Raw genomic sequence first — 25,832 nt, forward strand, 5'->3', positions numbered from 1 at the left:
CGAAAAGAACGATGGAACTGGTAAAAAATGCAAATGAACTTGACTTGTGAAACAAAGAAAACAGAGGACCAACTTCAAGTGAAATCCTGTCTTAAAATCCATATCATTATTTCCCTTTATTCTGTCATTCAGATCTCACAAACAACATCCACGTACGGTGCCATTTTCTTAGCAAAGTTTTCTCCGTTCTCAGAGTCATTTTGCAGGGCATTGTCTCCCTGCTCCAAAACCACTTCAACGTCCCCCAAATCGGCCATTTTGTCCTCTCCTTTCAGCCCATTTGTGATTTGTGACTGAGGCTCACCTTCTTCAAAACCCTCGTTGCTTGGCGACTGAAAGCCACTGTCATCATGGCGGTGGGGACTGGAGTCACCAGTTGGTGACGGCGGGGCCAACTTGTCATCCGATTCCGTCACCTCGCTGTCGTCTTCCTGTATGGCCACCTCCATTTCCTGTACGGCGTCGTCAACGGCCGCCTTCTCTTGGCGTTCCCCGTCGGCTTCCTGTCGCCCGTTTCCCGCCAGCTGCTTCGCCGTTTCCTGCGGGGAGGTCTCGTCTCGAGGTGACTTCCTGACGACCTCTTCCACTATAGTGGTGACTAACGTGACCTCCTCTTCTGGCCCATCCTCCAGGGTGACGGCAGCCGCCTCTGGTGCGTCTGTCGGAGCGGCCCGGGTCTCCTCCTCCTCCTCCGAGACCGGCACCACTACCTCCAGCACCGGGTTGATCAGGTGCCTGATCTCGTCCACGCTGTCGGGGGACTGGGGTTGATCGGGAACGGCGTCTCCTTCTTCATCCAGGTCGTCCTCGCTGTCATCCTCAGAGACCTCGCCTTCCTCGGGGATCAGGTCCACCCCTGGCACGTCCAAGCAGGACTCGTAAGGCAGAGGCACCCTGTCCAGTTGGATCATCGACACCACCTGCTGCCTGCGCCTCCTCCCCGACGCGCCTCCCACGACGCCCAGACCGCTCAGAGGGCCGCCCGACTCGTCGCCCTCCAGGCCGAACTTGGCGGCCCAGTCCACAGAGCTGTTCTCTCCCAGCAGGAGCAGGTTGGGGTCGCTGTTGTTCAGAACGATGCTGTCTCTGTAGAGGTTGTGTCTCCTCTGTACCGCTGCTTCCTTCACAGCTGGAGAAAGAACAAAAAAATAAGAACTTACCCTGAGAACCGCTTACACCCGCCTTTCACCCGTATTCAATCTGGTGGAGCTGATTATTAGATAGATGGTGGAGCTGATTATTAGATAGATATAGATACCTTTATTATCCCAAGGAAAAGAATCAGTCGTACAGATCAGTCGTACAGAGGCAGTCGTACAGAGGCAGTCATACAGAGGCAGCACAGCAGTTAATGTTACAAAGTTACAGAGAAGTATGAAAAGAAAAAAAGTACTGTTGTGTACAGCAAAAGGAAAAAGGCAAACAACATAAGAACATAAATATAAAGTGTCAAAAACAGTCAGCACTACAGTAACACAGTTGTAGCACAACCTATCAATACAGTGCAAAACAAAAAGTGTCCATAACAGTCAATGCTACACAAGTATCTCACAACCATGTCATTGTTTTCGAAAAGCGCTTTATAAAAAGTTTATTGTCAAACAAATGCAATAATACTCAATACTAGTACCAACACAACCCAGCAGTGCAGAGCCAAACAAAAGTGTCCATTGGTTAGTGCAAAACACTAAAAGCTAGAAAAGTAAGAAACGTGACACAGTAAAAGCGAAGCGCCACATGCAACCCTCCCAGGAAAAAAGTGGTCAGAGTCAGTACAACTATTGTTCCAGTTAAGTTATTAGAAGCATCCATCTCACTATAAAGCAATGTCAATGGCCTCATATCATACCCATCATGATGTCCTTGGTGACAGACTGCAGCACCACCTCCTCGAAGATGTTCTCCACCAGCAGAAAGCGGGAGAAGTCCTCAAAGATGAGCTCCTGGAACTGAGGCAGCTCCTGGGGAAGAAGGAGATACAGTCCATCTTAAAATATTGTAAGCATCCAGCTTACAATATTTGGGGGCAGTGTGTATGGCTATACGCTTGTGTGTGAGTGTGCGTGAGCTTCTGCATGTTTGCATGAGATCATGATCAGCTGATTAATTTCACTTTCATGTATGTACACAATAAGCCCATTCCCAAGATGCACCGCAATCTTTCATGGGCAGATGTGACTTATGAGGGCTAGTAGTGTTACTGTAAATCAGGGGTGGGCAACTTTGAAGATGGAGAGGGCCACTACATTTTCACACTCACTCCAAAGGGCCACAATGCATATTATAGCCGATCTACAAGCTCAAGAGCTTGTAGATTGGCTATTTTTGCTATTTTTGAATTGGAATCCTGAAAAGTAACTTCTTTTTGTTTTAATTTCAAATGCATTTATATGTTATTATGTTAATTTATTAACTTAAATACAAATACATTGGACCTAACAAATATAATAACATTTTAATTATAGTAATTTAGCTACTGATATAATAATATATCAGTACTCTAATATCAACCTGAGGGCCGCATTAAGTGAAGGTTGGGGCCGCATGTGGCCCCCGGGCCGCCAGTTGCCCACGTATGCTGTAAATAGTAATAAAGAAATCGCCTGCTTATTGTGTCTAGTACGCATGCCAACCACTGAAATAGTTTAAATGTCAAAAACGATAGAAAGCAGTAAATGAAAACATTTTAACACTCATCTTTTCTTTTCTCCAATTACAATCTAAAATATGAACCCTTGTAAAAATTGTCCCGTCGAAAGAAAGAAAGACCCCTTTCTTTAGGTTGTAAGAAAAATGGCCATGAGACTGTAAAGCACTACTCACGGGCGAGCAAGATGGAGACAGCTGCTTTAGCATGTAAGGAATGATGATCTGGAGAAGAGCCTCTCTGAAGAACTTCTTGCGCACCGTGCTGCTGTCGTAGTCATATTTCTAACAGGAAGAGACATACGTACAACACAAGACATGGAATTGTTAACACATATTTAATAATAATAATAATAAGCTATGTTGCAATGATTTTTTCCGGCCAATGTCCCGCGTTGCCATGGTTACCATAGACTTCCATGTAATTGTGCAAGTGTGTAAAAAGTGCACGCCCATGCCTAGATGATGCACCACGTGTGTAGATGCTGTTCACAGCTTTCAAACAAAAAAATCCGCTTGGAAATCCGTGCAGGCATTCATGATTTATCAGCCATTATGTTTTCTTCAGATGTAAACAAACATGGCTGCCATGTTTGAAAGAATGGGTTGGTATGGGGGTTAAACATGCAATTTCGCGATCGCGATCATGCCTAATACATTTCTGGAGGTCCAAGAAAAATTTTTGAAAAAAGATTTTTTTTGAAAAAAAAAAAAAAAAAAAAAAAAATCAAAAACGGCCCAAACTCGGGAAACTCGGGGTTGGCACAGCACTAGTACCAATACAAACTCGGGAAACTCGGGGTTGGCACCATATGTGTTAATATAACACCGGTTTTCAGGATTGGTAGACACAAGAGGTAAATAAAGTATTATATAAATTATAATGGACATAATAGAAACTAATTGAACCAAAAGGCCAGGCTAACAGTTTACATAAAGGCTAGTTCAAATAAATGCATTTTCAGGACATTCAGAAAAGATAACACTGACTTTGCTACCCTGATGTCTGCTGTCATTCAAGTTTAATATTAACATTGCATTCTTTCTTTGTATCTGCACCCATACATCTTAAATGTTGTGTTATTCGACTTCGTTATCTGTTATGCCTCTTTCTCCTTTGTTATCTGTTTATTGAGATTACGCTTAAGGCTTTATCTGGAAGTACATTGGAGACAGGGTAAACAGTAAACAGGGGTAGAGAGAGTGTGAATGTGAGCGTGTGAGCACATTGTGAAGCGCTTTTGTATGAAGTCGCTACAGTACATTATAGTGGTTCCCAAACTTTAGATTAGACGTTTGCCCGTGACCCAAGCTAGTGAAAATAGCAAATCTACAAGCTCACAGCGCGTAGCTTCGTGCCACGTTGTGAGCTTGTCGATATTTTCACTACTTCTTAAACATTTCTTTTCTAATTTATGGATTTTGATTGTATTTATTCATGAAATTACTTGGGGATCCAGTGAGCTACATAAATGCAACATTTAGCATTTATCTTACCTTGAGAACTCTGTCCTGGCAGTGTTGCATGGTCTTACACAGGTTGTCCTCGCCGTGTGTTTCCAAGGACTGGTGGAGCAGCTGCTCGAATGTGTACACGGCATTGTCCATTTGCTGTCGCAAGTAACAATGGAGGGAGCATTAAAATATCATCAATCAAAGACAGTGTTTTTTCTGTTGGCCATATATGTATCTACCATCCACTTTGAATGGAAAAATATCTGGAGAAAGAGATTTTTTTATCTGTTATCTGGCCCAGTGGGAATGGGCCTTTATTAAAACCCATTTAGACCTATGGCCGATTCTGAAAACGCCTTCTAAAACCTAACCTAAGGTTTCTGAAAACCTTCAATTTCTTATTCCAAAAATGTAAAATAAATTACGTTGCTATATGTATAGCAAAAACTGATGTGACACAGACGTAGCAGCCGGCCTTAAAGGTAATACAATGTATAGGTAGCAGCAGGTCTAAATGGGTTATAACACCGGTTTTCAAAATTGGTAGACTCAAGAGGTAAATAAAGTATTATATAAATTATAATGGACATAATAGAAACTAGCTAAATCCTTTCCCTCTGTAGGTTCATTTGGACAACCTCAAAGTTAAACTGTCACTGAGGGTTTTTTGCTTTAAAGCCTTGGTTTGGTCTTTTTAGGCATTTCTCTTTAGAGCACTGCTCAGTTGCAGTACCCCCTTTATCCATTAGGTGGGACCAGAGTTCAATAGAAACAGTGGGGTGTGCACTGTGCAGCCCTGGGAGAGTGTTTTCTGCTGGTGTTTCAGTCCGAGTGTATCAAAGGGTGCGTTCGGAAATGTGCACCGGGTGTGGTTAGAGTTAGGTTTAGGCATAGTTTTACTGAGGTTAGGGTTAGGGTTAGGGTTGAGTTTAGGCATAGTTTTACTGAGGTTAGGGTTAGGATTAGGGTTGGGTTTAGGGCACTCACTACTACACTGAGCACACACCCGGTGCACATTTCCGAACGCACCCTTTGATACACTCGGACTGAAACACCAGCAGAAAACACTCTCCTGTGCAGCCCTGCCAGTAGCAAGATGGAGGTTTTCTTTTCAAGGTTCCTTACATGGAATGTGTTCAGTGCATAACATTTATTTTCACATGCAATTCAAATATGCTTTTATTATCATAAAAGTTGCATTAACCATAGTGCCAAAGCATGTCATTACAAAGAGAAACCATTATTTATAACAGTGGTTTTTAAACGTTTTAATTTCAAGGACACCCATAACTCTGTGAGTAAACAAATGGAACCATTTGGTTCCATTTGTACTCTCTCAGAGTTGCATACATGTAAGGGTCCACTTGGAAGGAACCCTGACCCCATGTAAGAACCACTGATTTATAATACTGTTTAAATCTGAACACACACGCATGCAGGCTTCCTTAATATTTAGGCCTAGAATTATTGAATGCTTTAACTATTATTATTGAATGCTTTAACGATATACAAGCTCACAGCGCGGCACCGAGTGCCCCACTGCAAGCTTGTAGATCTGATATTTTTTTTAAAACGGTGATATATATATATATATATATATCCACCTGTTTCCGCAGGAGTTTACTGGAAATTATTTGGACCTGTTTGGACCACACTTCCGGTTTAACAGCAGACATACAAGCTCGCGTCGCGTCGCAGATGCAACCATTGTGAGCTTGTAAATCACACTCGGCTGTGGCGCCGGAAGCTCGGTACAGCGTCTGCGCAATGCACTATGGGGCGTTGGAAAGTCGTGGATATATATATATTTTTTTGCAAGTCTTTGAATATATCTTTTGGAAAGTGAACATTTGTAACTTGAATATTTGCTTCTGGGGGGTCCCTGATACAATATTTTGAGATGGGGGGGGTCCCTGGAACAACATATTTTGAGATGGGGGTCCGTGGCCAAATACATGTCGTTTTTTTTTTCTTTTTAAGCATAAAATATTGCGTAATAATGTGTTCAGGCCTAAATGGGTTACTTCACAGCTTGTTCGTATCAAGGAGGAAGGGGTGGGGGTTGCAGCTCACCTCTCTCATTAGGATCTGAGCCCTGTGGACAAACACAGAGGGTCTGGAGATGTCGAACCTCTGCTGCAGACCATCTAGATTCAGCTGCTCCACCTTCTCATAGGAGCTCTGCATCTTCACCGGGTGGAACGCCAGCATGGACATCCTGTCCATGTGCTGTGGAGGTCGACAGAAGAGAGAGACAGAGAGAGAGAGAGAGAGTACAGAGGGGTAGGGAAGATGAGAAAAAGATTGAGAAGAACCAGTAGAATAGAGGAGGCGGAGAATAAAAAACACTTGGTGAGACAGAGGGCATTTGATCGCCTTAGCGCCCAATTCATGCTCGGATATAGGAAGCCGCCATGGGCCAAAAAATGGTAGATCTACAAGCTCACTGTGAGCTTATAGATCGGCTATTCCCGGCAGACGATGTCGTTGTACGGCCAAGTATAGATTGGGCTTAAGAGATGGTCCGCGTAAGAGAGCAGTCGATACTGAACAACAGGGTACTTGAGGACACTCCCTGGCACTTAATTAAAAGTCTAGTGCTGCAATGTTGACAGCCCCTCCAAAACATTTAAGCTGCTCTGTCCATCACTAATCATAGGTCAGATACTGTAGCTAAATACAGAGGTAGAGGATTTGATGGTGGTGGGGGGGGGGGGCTGATGCAGAAACAGAGATGGTCCAACATTAATGTGCTTTAACTACATGAACCCTAGCATTCCTATTCTGAACATATCATAATAGGCGAACATTCTGTGAAAATAGCAGATCCACAAATGTGTGGTGGTGTGGTGTGCTTGTAATATATTGAGAGATTTGGTGCAGTGGAAAAACAAGGAGGGGACCAAGTACAGATCCCTGAGGGACTGCAGTCAACAAAGTATATTAGTACCAAAATATATGGTTAACCCATTTAGAACGGGTACACATTATTGTGTATCATTATTATATGCTTTAAAGGAGTAGTTCACCCCCAAAATGACTTTCTTTCTATTGATTAGTCACGCCATGGAGACTAGAGTTCAATAATATTTTTTGGTTTTTGTCACATTCCTAAGACAAAAATTTGATTCGAGTAAATTTACCCCCATTGATTCCGGATGGTGACCCGTTTCGAAACGGGTCACCATCCGGAACGAATGGGGGTAAATGTATTGTTATCACATTTTTGTCTTAGGAATGCAACAAGAACCAAAAAATATTATTGAACTCTTGTCTCCATGGCATGACTAATCAATAGAAAAAAAGTCATTTTGGGGGTGAACTACTCCTTTAACTATTGAAAAATAGCAGATATACAAGCTCACAGCGTGGCACCGAGTGCAGCGCTGTGAGCTTGTAGATCTGCTATTTTTGAAAAATCTTGAAAATTAGAATTTTGACCCGATTCTATAAGTGTCTTTTGAATCCTTCTAAGGTTTTTTGAAAAACCTATGTTTCTATGTCAGCAATCTGGCTAGCCATCGTCAAAGAAAAGGTCCTTTTCACTTAACTGGAGCTCAGTTATAGTCTGTTAGTCTGTTCTTGATAGTCTACTATGTCAATGGTGCTCAAACCTTTTCATGTGAAAGACCCCCAAACTGATATTTATTTGGCCACGGACCCGCATCTCAAAATATTTAGTTCCAGGGACCCACCAGAAGCAAAATTGGAGTTACAAACGTTCGCTTTGAAAATACATATATTCAAAGATTCGCACACATTTTCACGACTTTTTCCAAAAATAGCAGATCTACAAGCTCGCAGCGCGGCACTCGGTGCCGCGCTGTGAGCTTGTATATCTGCTATTTTTCACTGGTTAAAGCATTCAATAGTTCTAGGCCTAAGTCAGATGGTTCGGATGTCAGGATTCACAACAACCCCTGTCCCCAAAAAGGTTCAATAATCTCCAGTCAACAAAGACAGGCCTGGCTCACCTCTCCCAGCTTGTCCTTGCCCGCTCCGTTGACAGAGTTCTTGCTGATCTCCACCAGCTCCCTGAAGAAGACGTCCCTGACCTCCGAGAAGCCCAGGCTGGTGGGCTCCATCAGAGCCTCCAGGATGGAGCTGACGTACGGCTGGATGTTGTTCCTCAGGATCTTCTCCGCCTTGGGCATCACCAGAGCTGCACACACAGGCAGGGGAGAGACACAGGATGAATGGAGGGATGGATGGAGGAATGCATGCATGCTGGTGACCAGTGGTGGAAAGTACGTGCTGTACTATCCACTGACAGTTTTCTGTATTCTATATTAGTGGTTCTCAATCTTTTTAAAATCAAGTAAAGAATTATATGTATTTGGCTGCGGACCCACCATCTCAATATATCTTGTTCCAGGGACCTCCAGAAGCAATGATTTGAGTTATAAATGTTTGCTTTAAAAAATATATATATTCAAAGATTTGCACACATTTTCATGGTTTCTCAAAAATAGCAGATCTACAAGCTCATGGCACTCGGTACTGCACTATGAGCTACATGAGTAGAAGAAGAAAATAAAGTAAAATGTGACTTTACTTGATTATGTCTATTTTTCATTACTTTATGCTTCAACTTACTCCACTATATCTCAGTGGCAAATATTGTACTTTTTACTCCAGAACAATGATTTGAAAACTTTAATAAGTTACTTTTTTAGATTATTATTATAAACCAATTATGCCCTGTTTTAGTCTATTCAAAATTAGCCGATCTACAAGCTCACAACGCGTTGCGCTTGACATTGCGGTATTGCTACTTTTACTTAAGTACAAAATGGGAGTCCTTCCTCCACCAATACTGGCGGTGACTCACGCCAGCATCTATAAACACGAAACACCCACACACCACCATCCTCTGCAGTGCCACAGCCTTGCCGAAAACCAACCACAGAATGACCACTGACCAAACGGGCACAGACTTGGTGGGTCAAAGGCCAAAAAGCCTCATTACAATGTCATTATGATGGCTACGCCCTCAGACGTGGGTTTGTTAAGTGTGTGGTGATGACAAAATGATATCAGTATGGCTGACACATAAAACATAGGCCTCAGATATGCACCAACCATCAACACATACCGTAAATCAGACTCCTCCTCCGTGCCATAACTGGTTAATGTTATATGGTTAACGCAATAATCACAATTTCGGCGACTGGGTGCACAAACAGCTGTCAAAGCTGTTGACGTGTACACCGCGCTAGTAATATAAAACCACTTCCACTCCCTGGTGCTTTGTTGTCCAACACGTGGGTCAGGATCAGGTAATGAGCCGCGACGTGCCCTGACAGTGCCGTCGGCAGCACATACTGTACGTTAGAGGTTATTTAAACACAGTGGGTGCTGATGAAGGCACGGCCAATGCAAAATTCTGATCCCAAAGATTCAACTGGACTTGAATGGCCCGGCATTGAGATGCACATGTGGGATAAAGCTAGAATGGGCCTACAGAAGATGGAATGTGGCTAGTCCACTATGGCTCCCTGGGAAACAATACGGAAGAAAAGAAAAATAATGACTGTGCCAAGTCACTTAAACGGTGAAAGGTGACTGTCTCACAAGTGTCTTGTGTTCTCCATTCCGGAGCTACTGGAAGGAAGCATGTAATCTTGAGAACGATTATTTAGAGTAAGAGAGATAGAGAAGTTGGACGGCAAGGGACGGGATGACAAAAGAGAGAAAGTGCAGGTAAGCATGAGACGAGAGTGAAAAGCAGAGTGTCAGGGATGTTGGAAATGCGAGACGGCGGAGGGAGGTTCAGTTACAATGCAGAGGCCCTGTAGTGCCAAGTGTTCCCAACAAAACGACCTGAAACGCGACCCCGCCGAGCACTGTAGTGTCATTCAATGACCAGTCTGATCACTTCCATGTGCCAGAAAGTCTTGTAGTAGAGAAACCACAGCTACGTCTCGCTGAGGCAAGCGGTAGTCCAAACAATGAAGCTACTACCCACGGGACCGGCCCGGGGAAGCTCAGGTTACGCAGGACAGGACAGTCAGCATCAAGTGAAGCAAAAAAGGTTTTCCAAAGCATAATATTTGGACAGCTGTAAGTAAACTGACATGCTGTTGAGTGAAAAAAAAGGTACATATGTACCGTATTGATTCCCCCGGGGGATTAATTACTTGTATATCGTCGTTGTCGGGTGAAAACCTTGTATGTCCAAAACCGTTCGTTTTGCATTTATCATTTTAAAAAGGATTTAAACTAGTGAAAACAGCCGATCTACAAGCACACAACGCCTCGCGCCGCGAGGCGTTGTGTGCTTGTAGATCTGCTGTTTTCACTACTTTTGTGCAACGGCCTTGTATGATGAAGCAGGGCTTTACTTTGCGAAAGAATTGGACAAATTTGAAACTTGGAGATCCGAGATACGAGGTTTCCGCCCGACAACGACGATATGCAAAGCGTGTACTCAGTCTCAGCTTCAGCCAGCTGATGGCTGCTCAGATGGTCATGATGAGTGCTCGGGGCGAGCTGCTAGGGGTTAAGTGCCTTGCTCAGAGACAGAATTTACTGGGCGGGCCGGGAGGTGAACCGGTGACCTTCTGATTACCAGGTGGCCTGTATACCTACTAAGCCACTGGTTAGGGCTGTCACGATTATGACATTTTACATGACGATTAATTGTCACTCAAATAATTGCCATTAACGATTTAATTGTGTTTTTTGTCGTTGACAATTACATTTCTGTTTGGCTTTTAGGCTTTGAAGTTGCACATGGAAGATATGACACATAACCTAAATATACAAAGAAATTACTGACATATTTGACAACTTTGTACTTAAAAAAGATCATTGATAGTGGAAATAGCCGATCTACAAGCTCACAACGCGTCGCAATGCGACGCGTTGTGAGCTTGTAGATCTGCTATTTCCACTATTTTTTACTTAAAAAATATATCAACATGGAAACGATTATGACGATTATGTCAAATAATTGCGATTAGACGATTATGTAATAATTGTGACAGCCCTACCACTGGTTCCCAAGCACTGGTTCTCATGTCTGTCTCTCCATGGCGTTCCTACCTCGTATCTTGCTGCTGACGTGCTCTCTGGTGGTGATGATCTGGTCCATGTCTGTGCGGAGGGCTGCGTCCAGAGGAGGTCGCTGGGCCTCACAGGCCTGGACCAAGGCGTCGTACTGGCCAGTGGTCTGGGCCAGCACCTGCTTGTACACCGAACTGGAGATCTGGAGGGGACACAACATCGTTTTACACAACTAAGACGCTCTAATGCTTCTTACGTTTATATTGCGTTTATAATACTACAAGGTTTTCAGTCCAAGGAGCCCTTAGTTGAGAGAGAGATGAAGCAAGGACCCCCACAACCTGTTAATAGATTCCATATGGTTTAATCTTTTGACATCACAATCGTCTGCGTTTTGGATTCTTGAACCATCAATACTTAATAAACTTGACCTTTCTACTTAGTCTGCTCTTTTCCCCCTCTACACCAAAGCTCTTTGCTGAAAATAGCCGATCTACAAGCTCACAACGCCTCGCAGCGCGAGGTGTTGATCCTTTACGGATCAACAACCACTGATGTAGCTAATACTGACTAGCTGTCAAAACTGACCCCTTGGGACCACAGTTGTTAATGGCATTCTATTCTAGCAGGAAATTAATTGCATTCACCTGTGTCCTCTGTCCTGTCTAATGAGGGACTGGTTGTGCAGGCAACACACACAAATGCAATTAACTTATTAATTAAATGGGTTGAGATTGAGAACCACAGGTCTAGTTGTTAGAGAACGGTGGTCTCATTCATAATCGTGAGGTCCCAGATATTAATAACCATGCGTCCTGTTTGAACAAGACATACAGACAGACAGATAGACTGGTACAGTAGTTGTTATTATATAATTTAGGCTTGACATGCTTAAACTTTATCTATTTGTACCGATGCCATGGTCACTGCTCTAATTAATAAATAGCGTATGCCCAATGATACAAGATGCATCTGCTGAAGGACAACTAATCTACATCGCAGAACATCATGTTTTATTGTGTACTTACATATCATATTCTATTCATTTCTACATCTTTCTATAATCTCTTATGACTCACATATCTTGGTTATGTAATGTGACCAGAACTACTGTATATATATTCTCTATGTGATTAATCAACTTCAGAACGTGTGATGATACTGCCTGGCATTGTTGCGTTATACTGTACCCTTAATTAACCTGTTAAAACCGGGAAAGCATCTGTGTCATTTGAGATTTTAGCCTTGGCTATTCAAAAATAGCAGATATTCAAGCTCAAAGCAGATGGAAAAATCTGGAAAGTGTGAGAATTACTGATTTAGAAGGCATTTGTAGAATCGGCCTCAGGTCTTACTAAGCGAACTCCATAGGACCACATGGAGGGTTCACTGGATCAAATCTACTGAGTGAACTATAAGGTAGTACTGCCAGGAACTCACCAGCATCCACTTCCTCTGTCTTGATTGCATCTTCTTGCCCTTTAGACGAGGACCAATCAGACTTCTCAGCTCTGGGTGGAGGGTCTCCATTACCAGGTTAGCCAGAATCTACACTCCCATGAAAATGACAAACACAGAGTCACATACAGTAAACAGGAGATGCATATTACATATTAAGACCGGCGACCGCACGTACACACACGCACGCACGCACGCACGCACTCACGCACGCACGCACGCACGCACGCACGCACGCACGCACGCACGCACGCACGCACGCACGCACGCACGCACGCACGCACGCACGCACGCACGCACGCACGCACGCACGCACGCACGCACGCACGCACGCACGCACGCACGCACGCACACACACACACACACACACACACACACACACACACACACACACACACACACACACACACACACACACACACACACACACACACACACACACACACACACAGGATGGCATGAAGGATACAGGCTGACGGTAGAGCCGGAGATAACATAAGACCTGAGGTAACCTTTCATGTGTGTTGACATAACAGTTGAGAATCACATGGTGGATTAAGGCAACATCAAATGGAGGTTCAAACAGAGCAGTGAACCTCCATATGATTTCAGACATGACTTGTCTTTGAATGTGTGTGTATGTGTGTGTGCGTGCGTGTGTGTGTGTGTGAAAGGAACATGAAACACGCCAAGGCGTTTGATTTAGTACTTGTTTTCTTCTTTTTTTTGGGTGAAAGCAAACAAAATATTGATGCTTCAAATAATGGATGCAACCCTTTTGTTACAGCCAATGATTGTGTGAAGAAAATGTGAAGAAATGATCGACAAATTCAAAAGAATGCCCTCATGTATCAGAGCTGCGCTGCCTGTTAGCCCAGGATACTAATATATCCCCTAACTAAAGGCGGGATTCCCCTTTACCCACCTGAGCAGTGGATGTTTGGCTTTCCATGCAGGAAAGCCAGGTGCTTACATTTACAAAGCAAATATCTTCAGATAAATGGCCTAATGGCCCCCTCTGATCACTGCCTAGATACACATGCTTTGGCCAAACCAAAACACACATCAATCAAAAAGCGAGTTTCTCAGGTCAGCTCTGTGTGCAACATCACTTTGCGGTATTTCCTTAAGAAGTTCTGAAGGACTAACATCCACTTATTTCAAATGCATTTCAAAACGCAGAAACTCAATTCAGAGTCTCAACTCAAATTCCTCTCTCGACCAGCCTAACTTATACTCTGTCTCACGATGGTGTTGCGAACTGATCTACAGTTTGTTTTGGCAAGCGACACCCCGGCACAAATGGAATAAGTCACCACACCATAAAGGAAACAATCGTTTAAATGTAACATGTTGGAACTGAACACTCTGGCTTGGCATGATATTATTCATTAAGTTATATATTTTTTTAATGCCTTTGTATTTGATGTTATGCTCTTGAAACTGATATTATCCTAGATAAAGTACTATGTTCTATCCGTCTGTCTTTCAATGTTATACGAGATACTTAAAGTGTGGTTCCTGTGGAAATAAGCCTCGGCTTTCTAGGATCTCCTTTTAGTTGACCTTGTACCAGTGATTTGTACTGTCATGAAACTGTACTTTTTTCTATTGCAAACCTCTAATAAATTCTTCAATCAATCAAAAAAACTGACAAAAATGCAGTACCTATGTTTGGTGGCATCATCCAAAAAGCCTATAGGATAAGGATGTTTACTCACTGCTGACAGTTCGGCTTGCAGTAACGTTCAGAGGTCAATTACAAAACTAACATGGTTTTGACCCTTCGTAGATGTTTCCTTGTAGTCAAGACACAAAGGGCCTATTTGTGCAAGGCTGATATTTACTGTCAGGCCTCATGCAGAGAAGAACGACCTGTTAACCTTGGTGTTTTGGTGATTATGTGTGTAGACTCACACTGTAGCCTGCCTGTTGAAACATGATGTAGTGGTTGATCTTTCTTTTTCATGTGAATCTAAAAATGTATCTATTGGCTAGCATCCTAAAGCAGTGGTTCTCAAACTTCCTGCCCTGAAGAAGGCCATGATGGCTGCTACGCATGGGTTATCCCAGTTTTTAACTTCAATTATGAACTAGCTACTTCAATAAAAGGCTTTTTAACTTCTTTCACCAGAAGAGTACCTTGGTTTCTTTTTCCTTAGTTGCAGGTTCTCAAACTTTTCAAGGCACCGCTGTAAATAACCTTTTCAGTCAATATTATCAAATTATTCTGTGGCACCCCTACGGCACGGCCCCACTTTGAGAAACCCTGTCCGAAAGAATTCTTTCTGGCAGTTCTGTCATACCATTTTTTTTATTACAAAAAGTTTACCAGAAAAATTGTCCATGGATCTATGGTACCCAAAATACTCTAAGTAATTAACAGGTTGTAAGGGTATAACTGTATATTTCACATGGCAACAAAAACATTGTTGGCGGCCAGATGATATGGGAACATTATCAGATGGATTCCAATTCCTGTCTGGATGATGAGATAAGAGTTAACCACTTAAAACCTCTACACTTTGTTGACCGGACTCCCCCAGGGGTCTATATTAGGCCACCTCCTTTTCCCCCCCTCGATTTCTATTTTGGGAACGCCATTATAGGCGAAAGTGTGTCCGAATGTTGTCAGAATATACAGGCCTGTTAGATCATCTATTTTCTCAATTTCTGTGCGATGAAGAAGCCTATATAACAACACAGGGAACTAATTTATGAAAAACATTAAAACATGAAATACACTGGATACAAGGTTTCTGCCTGACACTGAAAATATGCTATCAATCGTTGGGAAGGTCTTTACGATCCTACAACTGGAGTTCCACACACTACTGCAACACACAACCTAATAATTAAAGACCCGAGTGACCGCTAACACCCCCCCATTATTCCATCCCCCATGGGTACATGTCAGACTGCGCGCACATACACACACACACACACACACACACACACACACACACACACACACACACACACGCACGCACGCACACACGCACGCACACGCACGCACGTGCACACACATCGTGGTTTCCATGACAACATGTTATGTCGAGGGTTGGTATAAGGGTGTAGGCAAAAAATAAACCCCAATCCCTGCCCCGAAGGAAAACACAAACAAGCCAACATCATGTCTGTTCCAGGGAAAACACAGAGCACACAGCCTCCATTTCCTGTGTGGCATGCATGTGTGCACACACTACACACACACACACACACACACACACACACACACACACACACACACACACACACACACACACACACACACACACACACACACACACACTACACACTGCACACACTGGGGCAATTGAGACCACGTACAGATGGATGCAGGGAGGCAGGAAGAGTGGTTAGTGCCACTGCCCTCAAGTACAAGTGTGCGCGCGAGCGCACACACACACAGGCACACACACACACACACACACACTTACGTAAAGTAAACATGTTGCCGGGTAATTAATGGCCGTGACAAATGCTCAGTCTATTCATTTACACACACACACAGGAGAGCCGCACATACAAGTCCAGATTCCAGTGAACTAACAACAAAAACAAAACAGAAATAACACTAGTATAGTGACACTTCTATAGAAGTGGCTTTAGCAATAGCGTGGGCCCCACCTTGTCCCAATGCATACCATTCTCTGTGTTTGTTGAATCTCACATCAAAGTGTATGCTGACATTTGAATCGAAAAATGCTAAATGATCCCAACCTCAACTCATAACTCAGCCAAGGCACGGTCTGTCACACTCATCTCTGTGTGTGTTATGTGTGGACACAAGCCGAGGTTATAACTCCAGTCCTCCTGTGACACAGACTGCACTGCTAGCTTTCTACATCCACCTCTCAGGTAGAACAAAAACAGTAGTGCAGGGGGGGGATTGAATGTTCATACTGTACGTACGTATATCTGTTTCCACATATCCCTTTGAGAAGAATACACATATCGTCAATGCTATTGACGCTTCAAGTCTCTCTGTGGCTTTTAGAAAGATCTAACCACTTAAGCCCATTCTTACAGAGTTCACATTTCCACAGATTGTGGAGGAAGAAGTCTTGACAATTGTTATAGTGTCTTTGTACCATGAGGTAGCCTTCTCCTGAAGTGGTAATTTTATTGAGAACTGGGATGCCAACATTGATTAGTTTAGCACAGACTACAAGCAATTCATTTACAATATAATAAATAATATTTAAACCTCAATGTTACTATCTATGATTTCTTGAGCTCTTAAGAGATTAGATTTTTCTCATCACTTTCTTATAGATTTAGTCCATTAATGTGTTCACATTATGAAAGTCAAATTCCTTATATTATGTGCAAACACACTAGGTCAGTAAAATTCAACAACTCTGATCTTGTACCGATCCCTTGTTGTCGACAAGGTTTTTGCAGTTGGGTGCCCAACTCCTAAACCTAACCCTGGTTTTCTCATTTCTCTAGCAAACTGCCTCAAGGAACCACTGTCCACCACTCCCTGACTGCATATAATCCATCATCATCATGACCTCTCTATGGTACGTATGTGGTGAAGTTTGGCCGGCTTTGGGCATCATCTGACACACAGAAGCCCTATAACTTAACCACTTAAACCCTATGTAGAGTACATCGTTGTAAAGTCAATCTACAATGTACAAGCTCTTGATGCATTTTCAGCTTGTAGATCTGCTATTTCCACTCAGTGTTTGCCTATTCTTGCCAAAAGTTCTATTCTATTTTGACCAAATGTTTGTCTATTTTCGCCTACTATGATATTCCCAGAATAGGCATTCAAGGGTTCGTGTGGTTAAATGTATTGACATGAAACACATAAAAATGTGTCCACGACCAACAAATGTGTCCCAACCCAGTGTCCAAGACAAATTTCTCCCAAGGGAGACAAAACAAAGTAACCTTGAACTTGAACCTTGTTTAACAGTGCAGTATATTTACAGTAAGTGATTCCCACCTGTGGGGGTGAGCCGCACATCATGTCCCAGGTGCCATAGTCTCCCATGGCTTGCCGGTGATATCGCACTGCATCCGTGAAGGCTGGAGTCTGAACCCTGCACTCCTCTGGCAGACCTGTTGGGGGCAGGAGAGAGCGGAGCACACACTTAGTGGTGAGTAGTGAAGGACTGAAATCGTCCTTTGGGTTAAACTGTCGATGATCTTCTTAATTGAATAATCAAGAAGCACGTTTCTTTGGATCATTCTTTTTAAAATGTTAAAGTATATCAATGAATCAACACATAAAATATATATTCAGCTCAGTAAGAGTATAAGCTGCCATTGGGAGAGGTTGACACCTCTCCATTAATTTAAGTTGTTTGTTAGATTTTTGATGTGCATTTTCTTCTCCTTTTTGCAATTTGTGTTGGCCTGGATCAAATGAATGGTAGCCAGATAAGTCGACCTCTTTCAAAGTCGACCCAGACTCTTTTCCCAACGGGTCTGTTGACTAAAATCAAATCTGTGTTTCTGGGGGTCCCTGGAACAAAAAGGTTAGCAATAGGGGTCCATCCGTGGAACAAACTATTTTGAGATGGGGGTCCACGCCCAAAAATACATTTTGGGGGTCCTTAACCACTGATAGGCACATTCTACAAATGTCTTCTAAATCATAACAATTTTCTGAAAAAAACTTATGTGGCCATCAGTGTTTCTCAAACTTTGTCATGTGAAGGACCCCCAGAATGATATGTATTTGGCTACGGACCCCCATCACAAAATATTTAGTTCCAGGGACCCCCAGAAGCAAATATTTGATTTGTGTCTATTCTGCATCTAGCTAAGGCCTCAGACCCGTTGGGAAACGAGTTTGGGGTCGACTTTGAAAGAGGTCGACTTTTCTGGCATTCAATACCTCTATGATTTTTCTCCAAGCTTGCTGCTTGTTCCATTTTTGAAAATGTCATGGTTTTAATGACGTTGTGCCCTTTCACATGTCCACGTTGTGACACCAATATTTTATACTTTGTTTACTGTGTTCTGTAAAAATAGTGAAAATGCCCCATCTACGTACAAGCTTGAAGCTCATATTGCATTGTGAAATTAATTTTGAAAATGTAACATTTTATGATTAACTGTTGCACCCCTACACACCCTATAAACTGTGATGATGTTAAATAAGGCTACATAACGTGTGTCACTGCAGTGATGTGGTGGAAAGTCATTTAGAATGATGCAGGCTGGCCATATGGGCTAAAGCATATGGACATTCAAGGCCTTTCATTGACTTCTGCAAAAGAAATCCAGCACTGGGGACATTTTCCAGAACTTGTCAGAATCTCCCTCTGGGGTGCAGGTGCTATAAATAGAAAGGTTGGCTGGCGGTATATTCAGCAACAGTTCCTGGAGTGAGGCACAACACGCACACACACACACTCATAGAGGGCCCCTAGCATCACACACATGCAGCTGTGCAGGGGCGTCACAAGGGGTAGGAAAGTGGGACTGCAGTTACTAGGGCCCAATGTGGTGGAGGGGCCTTAATTATTTCATACTTTAGCTATTGAAAAATAGCAGATATACAAGCTCACAGCGCGGCACCGAGTGCCTCGCTGTGAGCTTGCATATTTTTGAAAAGTCATGAAAATGTGTGCAAATCTTTGAATATATGTATTTTTTAAGCGAACATTTGTAACTCAAATTATGCTTCTGGGGGGTCCCTGGAACTAAATATTTTGAGATAGGGTTCCGTGTCCAAATACATACCATTTTGGGGGTCCTTCACATGAAAAGGTTTGAGCTCCACTGACATAGAAACATAGGTTTAAAAAAAAAAACTCAGAAGGATTTGAAATATTCAAAGATTTTCATGATTTAAAAAAAACAGCAGATCTACAAGCTCGCAGCGCGGCACTCGGTGCCGCGCTGTGAGCTTGTATATCTGCTATTTTTCAATAGTTAAAGCACAGGGGCCCCGCAGTGAATCCTTGTACCCAGGGCCCAGAATTTGGTGCGACACACATGCAGCTGTGTGTCATCCCTCGAAAACAGGAAGATGTGGGCTAGCCGCAGCACCGATCGCGGTGCGCGGTCCCCATGGTTACGGCCCCTCCCCTGCCGCAGGGACAATGGGAGCCGCTCGAAATAAAAGGGACATCGAGAAACATTTTCAGGAAGTTGGCCCTTATCATGTGGTCGTGTTTACATGCAATGAATGAACATGTTAACGGTTGCCAAGGCCCAAAGCTGTCTCTCCTGGTGTTAAGGAGAGCTGTCTGCACCTCCCAAGGCCGGAGCGTGCTGATGGGACCCTGGCTGTTAAGCAGGTCGCAGGTGTGCTGTCACATGTATGTTTGTACGCATGTAATATATGCCGAGTGTCAGCGTATGCTTTCATTAGAGGAGAAAACTAAAAACTAAAACAAACAATCGGTGGACAGGGACATCTATAAGTTTATATGTGGATGTTCTCATGCATTTCTCTCCCCAGTGGTTTGGAACGTTTATTTGCATTTTTGCCAACCCATGGGCTATGGGAAGTATCTGTAGTGCCTGTTGCAGTCTCAAGTGTGCACATAGTTTAGGTTACACGCATCCCCGGGTATGGACTCATATTCACTATTATTAACTAGCTTTACATTTTCAATGGTTAATATAGTATGAACTTGGAAGGCCATCTAACTTTCAGACCAAGGAAATTGTGTTTTGTCCCATTCGGTAGCAAGTCAACAACAACAAATACAACTAAGATGTGAATATAATTGTTATACTGACACACAGCAGTGTATCCTATGCAAAGTGGATGATGTTCACTCTGTGTTTGTGTGCACAGATTCTGTGTGTGTATTTGCCGGTGTGTGTCAATAGATCAGTTGTGTGAATGTGTATGAGACATGAGTAATATACACTGTACAGCCTGACTATCTACTGACTATCTGAATCAGGAGGGCCTGACAAAGACAGGAAGTGAGCGGCGTGTGAAGGGGGAGGGGCATAACAAGAGAGGAAGCATTCTGAATTCTCTATCTCGGTGCCAAGTGGGTCCACTCAGGACTGATGGGCGAGGGTCAAGCTTGTCTTGGCACTCACTCTCATGGGAATATAATGGACATGCAGGTCTGAGGCCAGTGTGACAATAACATCCGTCATCGACCAGAGAGGCAGCAGTGGCTCAGGGGGCAGAGTGGCCGTCTGGGAATGGGAAAGATTACCGTTTTGATCTCTGGCTCCACTTTGGCTTTGTGTTAAAATGTCCTTGGAACAGCACACTGAAACCCTAAGGCCTGATTTAATACTTAGTCACACCCCTGTGTTGTGCACCTAAAACAGCCGCTCTACAAGCTTGCGACATGACACTCTGCGACACGCTGTGAGCTTGCAGATCTGCTACTTTAGGTGTGCAACACAGCGTGCAGTATAAATCAGGCTTAACTGCTCCCGATGAGCAGGTTTCTGCCTTGTATGGCTTGTGTCAATGTGTGTGTGAATGGGCAAATGCATGTAATGCACATTGCAAAGTGCTTTGTATAAAGGGCAAGGCCCTATAGAAATACAGACCAAATACTGGTGAATTCTCTACTCTGAATTGGCATAGACTCCATTTCAAGACAATGCTGCTTGAGATCTCCCTTCTGTGCTATCCTACTCACTGTTTATGATGGTAAGAATGACTCACGTTCCATTGTTACAGCCCACTGTACGTCCTCAAGTGACAGCAATGCCCACCCAGATACAGTAGCATGCAGGTCACTTGGCTTTGCAGTCTCGCTTGGAGACACACTTCCACTCAAAGACAACAAGAATTTAGAAAAGGGAAAGTGGTTAATCAAAACACTGATAAACTGCCGGGACTCAACACTACTGCATGTACTAGTTCACCATGTGTCTGAACAATACTTAGATTGTGGAACAGATTACCAGACACTGAGGCAGACATTAGAGGATATGTACGTGTGCGTGCGCGCGCGCGCGTGTGTGTGTGTGTGTGTGTGTGTGTGTGTGTGTGTGTGTGTGTGTGTGCGTGCGTGCGTGCGTGCGTGCGTGCATGCGCGTGTGTGTGTGTGACATGCCTAAAAAGAGCATGTGGTAGCATTTACTGTGGTCTCTTCATTTGAGGCATTTCCCTCTCTGCCTAATTCACTGCACTGTGGTTGGCAGCATTTGAGGTAAAGCCAAGGACAAGTTCTTCCCAGGCCTTCAAATCCACTGTGCGTACGTGCGTGCGTGCAGCAAACAAAATTATTTGCATTTGTGGACAAGCAAATGGTATATGTCTACTTAAATTAAGTGTACATAAATGAAAATCACACCCGTGAGCGGTGGTCATGTGTGTGTGTGTGTGTGTGTGTGTGTGTGTGTGTGTGTGTGTGTGTGTGTGTGTGTGTGTTGCAGTTGATTTTCAGGCTAGACGCAACAGCACCCTCTTTGGTCAACCAGTGCTACTCCAGGCTACAGACCCACAGACAGACATACATACATACATACATACACTGATACACACATGGCCGTGCGTGCGTGCGTGCGTGCGTGCGTGCGTGCGTGCGTGCGTGTGCGTGCGTGTTTGTTGCAATTGATGCTCAGGCTAGACTCAACATCAGGCTACAGACACATACACGGATACACACTCCTGCATACACCTCAGGCTACAGACATACACACACGGCCATTCTAAGGAGCGGCGTCACCACCGCTCAAAAACTGCACTCCTCAGAGAGCAGATCTCCGCCAGGCCGGTGTCAGTTGTGGGGTGCAGCCCCCAGGAAACATGGAAGCTGCAGGGGGAAATAGAGCTTGTACGATAGACTGTTGGTGGATGTGGCAGAAATGAAAGCCCTTTTGGAGGTGCACTGTGTAGAGCAGGGTTCCCAAAACTTTTCAGGTCGATACCCAAAAGAGAGATTAGAATTTGCCTGTGACACAAACTAGTGAAAACAGCAGATCTACAAGCTCATAACGCAGCGCGAAGCGACTTTTTTGAAATAATAATGATTAAAAACAAAATGTAGGAAACCCCCCAAAAATACGAAGTAGTGAAAATAGCCGATCTACAAGCTCACAACGCGGTGCGATCTGCTATTTTCACAAGTTTGTCTAATTTCTCTTTTGGGTCTCGAGCTAAAAGGTTTGTGAACCACTGGTCTAGAACACTTGGAGAATTGGCCAGGGTGTTTTAGGGAAGGGATGGACAGAATGTCCTGCTTTAGCTGATAAGTATGCAGGAGGGGCAGTAGGAGTGGATCATGTCCTGAAGTTAAGGGGTTGCCGTACCCTTGATTGCGCTTTAGGTCATCACCACTGTTTTGAATTGGATGCAGGCAACGAACGGAAGCCAGTGAAGGGAACGCTGAAAGGCGCTAAAGATATATCATGTATGTCACTTTCTCTGTAAATGCGCCCATCAGAGGGTTCTGAAAAGACAAAATCATACTACTACTACTGTAGCTCAAATGAAAGGCGATGAGCCACACCTCTAGGTTGTCTTGTTTCCACTGTGGACCCCCAACTGTGTGTGACCACAACTCCCAACAGCCTGATTTATGCTCTGGTGACAAAGTGTAGTGAAACAAAAAAAAGCGTTAAATGTTTCATGTCAACCCACTTCATTGACTTAAAGTTACTTTTGTCGGCACTGTCGCCAAAGTGTAAATCAGGCTCAACCCTCACAATACCCAGTGTGTCCCTATGATATAGAGTAGACTTCCTCAGATGCGCTTGGATTATTTTAGCTGTTAGATACCAAACCATGAGCCAGGCATGCCTTTAATATTGTCAAGTGAACCTGGCCTGTTATTTCAGAGAATACAAGCTGCATGACAAAACATAGAATGCTTGTACAATTGATGTTTTTTTTTTTTTTTAAATTATATTTTTATTGAGTTTTTTTCCCATTTTAAAATACAGGACATACAGGGATGACAAAACACAACACAACAAACAATTGATGTTTGCTGTATAACATTTAAAGGGGTACTGTCACCTAAAGGGGTTGAGGGGCAGATTACACTGAGACATGAGCTTCTCTGAAAACGGTCTGAAACAGTCTGAAGCTGCAGATTACAGTGTAATCTGCCCCTCGCCCCCAAACAACAGCTGACCAGTACAGTAAGTAGTCATACTGTCAGGCTACACAGACAGTTAATTTGATTGGCTTATAATTGGCTTATAAAAATATTAACTTGTTTTTTAAGAGGATTCTTAAAGTAACAGTAACCCTTTAGGTGACAGGCCCCCTTTAACATTATTGTATATAACTGTTAATAGTTTTCAATCAATCAATCAATCAATCAATCAATCCATACATGGGCATAAAAGGGACAAAGGTATAGACAGACAGATGAGATATCCATAAATGGGCACAAACATATCTATAAGTGCACGGAATCTCTCTGTGTATGTGTGTGTGTTTTTCTCGTGCAGAACTCAAGCACCGTCCGACCAATCGTCTTTCGGTCTTTGAGGGTGTGTTGTACCTAGTGGGAATTCGGTTGTTCGGAACCGAAAACCCAAAGATCTTTGTTTGTATCTGTCTTCTGGCTGTCTGCGTGTCTGTCTCTCGAAGTACCATTTAAATCCCATATAGAGATCTCTGTGTCTGTCTGTCTGTCTGTCTGTCTGTCTGTGTCCCTTTTATGCATGGAGATCACTGATGTCATCAATATGACATCATGGACTGGCCTTCAGGTTCCAGAAGTACTGCACTAAGTACTTGAACAACAGGTACAATGGGTATATAACCGGAGGGGGCGAGGGGCATGCGTTCCCAATGGGCACCGCCCTATAACAGAAAGTACAATGAACCACCATACCAGACACAATACCACAGAGGTTATCTTCGCCAAGAACCGTGTGTGTTGTTCAACCTCTCTACAATGAGACTTGTTTCTTGCAGGTCCCCACTGGTTGTATGGACCCCTGCCAGAGGCTTGTAAAACCAGAGTATAGGGCTTGGTGACTGGTGAGAATAATCTGTGGGGGGGGGGTGGTGAGGTATGATTGATGACTCTCTGGTGGCCCTGTGGCAGCCCAGGGCTGTCCCTGGCTGCAGGAGGCTGACTGGCTGGTGTGACGTGGTGGTTACAGCCTGGCAGAGTTACAGTGCAAAGCGGGGACTGGTCATGTCAAAAGATTAGCACAATTCTAATCCTAGCCTTAATACTAGAATTTTTGCTTTGCAAATCATGCACACTGACAGACTAGAATGAACACATTCATGTCTGATGCTGGATTCATTATCATATTAGCTGTATTAGCTATTTTCATCGTCTAACAAGAACTTGAAATCTCCCTTCTGTGCTATCCTACTCACTGTTTATGATGGTAAGAATGACTCACGTTCCATTGTTACAGGTATGGGCAAAGGAAATGCAACTGATGCAAGTTGATGATCATGGCTACCTTTCCGTGCCTTTTGTTTTACATTACTTTACATTTTCTGTTAATATGACTTTTGTTTTGATGTTATGTTCAACTATAGAGCAACCAACCGAGTCGATCAGGCTCCTTTCTGGCTGCAACAGAAATAATCTTGTTTCTTCGATTGATGCGCAGGCAAGCTTCTATTGTATTTGAATTTGAAAGTCAAATTTAAGTAGCAATTGAAGTAATTGAAATAGAGTGAATTAATAGCTTTTTCAATTTGCATATGACATTATCCTAACTAACACATACACATATCCTAATAAGGTACTGTACAGTGATGCTTTATATTGAGAGCGCTTTATGATAATCCCAAAGAAAGCCTTGTCAGTTGTCACAGTGTATTCAAACAGGTCCATGTATCAATGTCTATATTTGACTTGGTGGGTTGAACTTATCTCAGACGGCTGAATAGTGTCTCTCTGTTAGGGAGTCGATATCAACTATCAGTATCCTCTCAGTGTAAATTCTTTGAAGACTTGCTTTGCATAAAACACTTCTCTTCTCTCAGTTTTGCCTTTCAGGCGATAGCACCTCCAGTTTCAACACCAAAGCTTCATGCGACCCAGCAACTTAGTAATGTAGAACACAGCACTAACACATCACCTGAGCCAGTATTCAGGTACATGCCTGCGCCGGAGGAATTGACAACAAAGGTGTGATGTTTCAAAAGCATAAAAAAAAACACGTGGTACAGTTTCAACACATTCAGCGACAGCGTAGTTAAATATTTTAAAAGTGCCTCGTTTCAAACAGGTGTGTGCGTGAGTGAGTGTGTAAGTGTGTGCATGCGTGCGTGTGTGTGTGCATGCGTGTGTGGTCAGTGTTCAAGAGGAATAGCAGTTATGTCAGTAGTGAAAATAGCCGATCTACAACCACTGCTGTACAGTATGGGAACAGGAAAACAG

At 43.4% G+C, this 25,832-nt stretch overlaps 1 protein-coding gene across 1 annotated transcript in view; it reads right to left on the minus strand.

Annotated features, from left to right (window-relative positions):
* Positions 1-128: 128 nt before the first annotated feature.
* The window catches only part of niban2a (niban apoptosis regulator 2a), a gene marked incomplete at its 3' end in the record, with an annotated part of 43,436 nt that continues 17,732 nt past the window's right edge, over positions 129-25,832 (minus strand). The window contains exons 6-14 of the mRNA XM_080743570.1: positions 17,528-17,643; positions 12,550-12,657; positions 11,149-11,311; positions 8,076-8,263; positions 6,175-6,330; positions 4,144-4,257; positions 2,824-2,931; positions 1,850-1,961; positions 129-1,129 (exon numbers count right to left, since the gene is read on the minus strand). Of these exons, the coding sequence (XP_080599696.1) occupies positions 129-1,129; positions 1,850-1,961; positions 2,824-2,931; positions 4,144-4,257; positions 6,175-6,330; positions 8,076-8,263; positions 11,149-11,311; positions 12,550-12,657; positions 17,528-17,643 (2,066 nt within the window). The remainder of the gene's footprint in view (positions 1,130-1,849; positions 1,962-2,823; positions 2,932-4,143; positions 4,258-6,174; positions 6,331-8,075; positions 8,264-11,148; positions 11,312-12,549; positions 12,658-17,527; positions 17,644-25,832) is intronic.

This window comes from Nannobrachium achirus (assembly GCF_963921795.1).
Source record: "Nannobrachium achirus genome assembly, chromosome: 15".
Lineage (NCBI taxonomy): Eukaryota > Metazoa > Chordata > Actinopteri > Myctophiformes > Myctophidae > Nannobrachium > Nannobrachium achirus.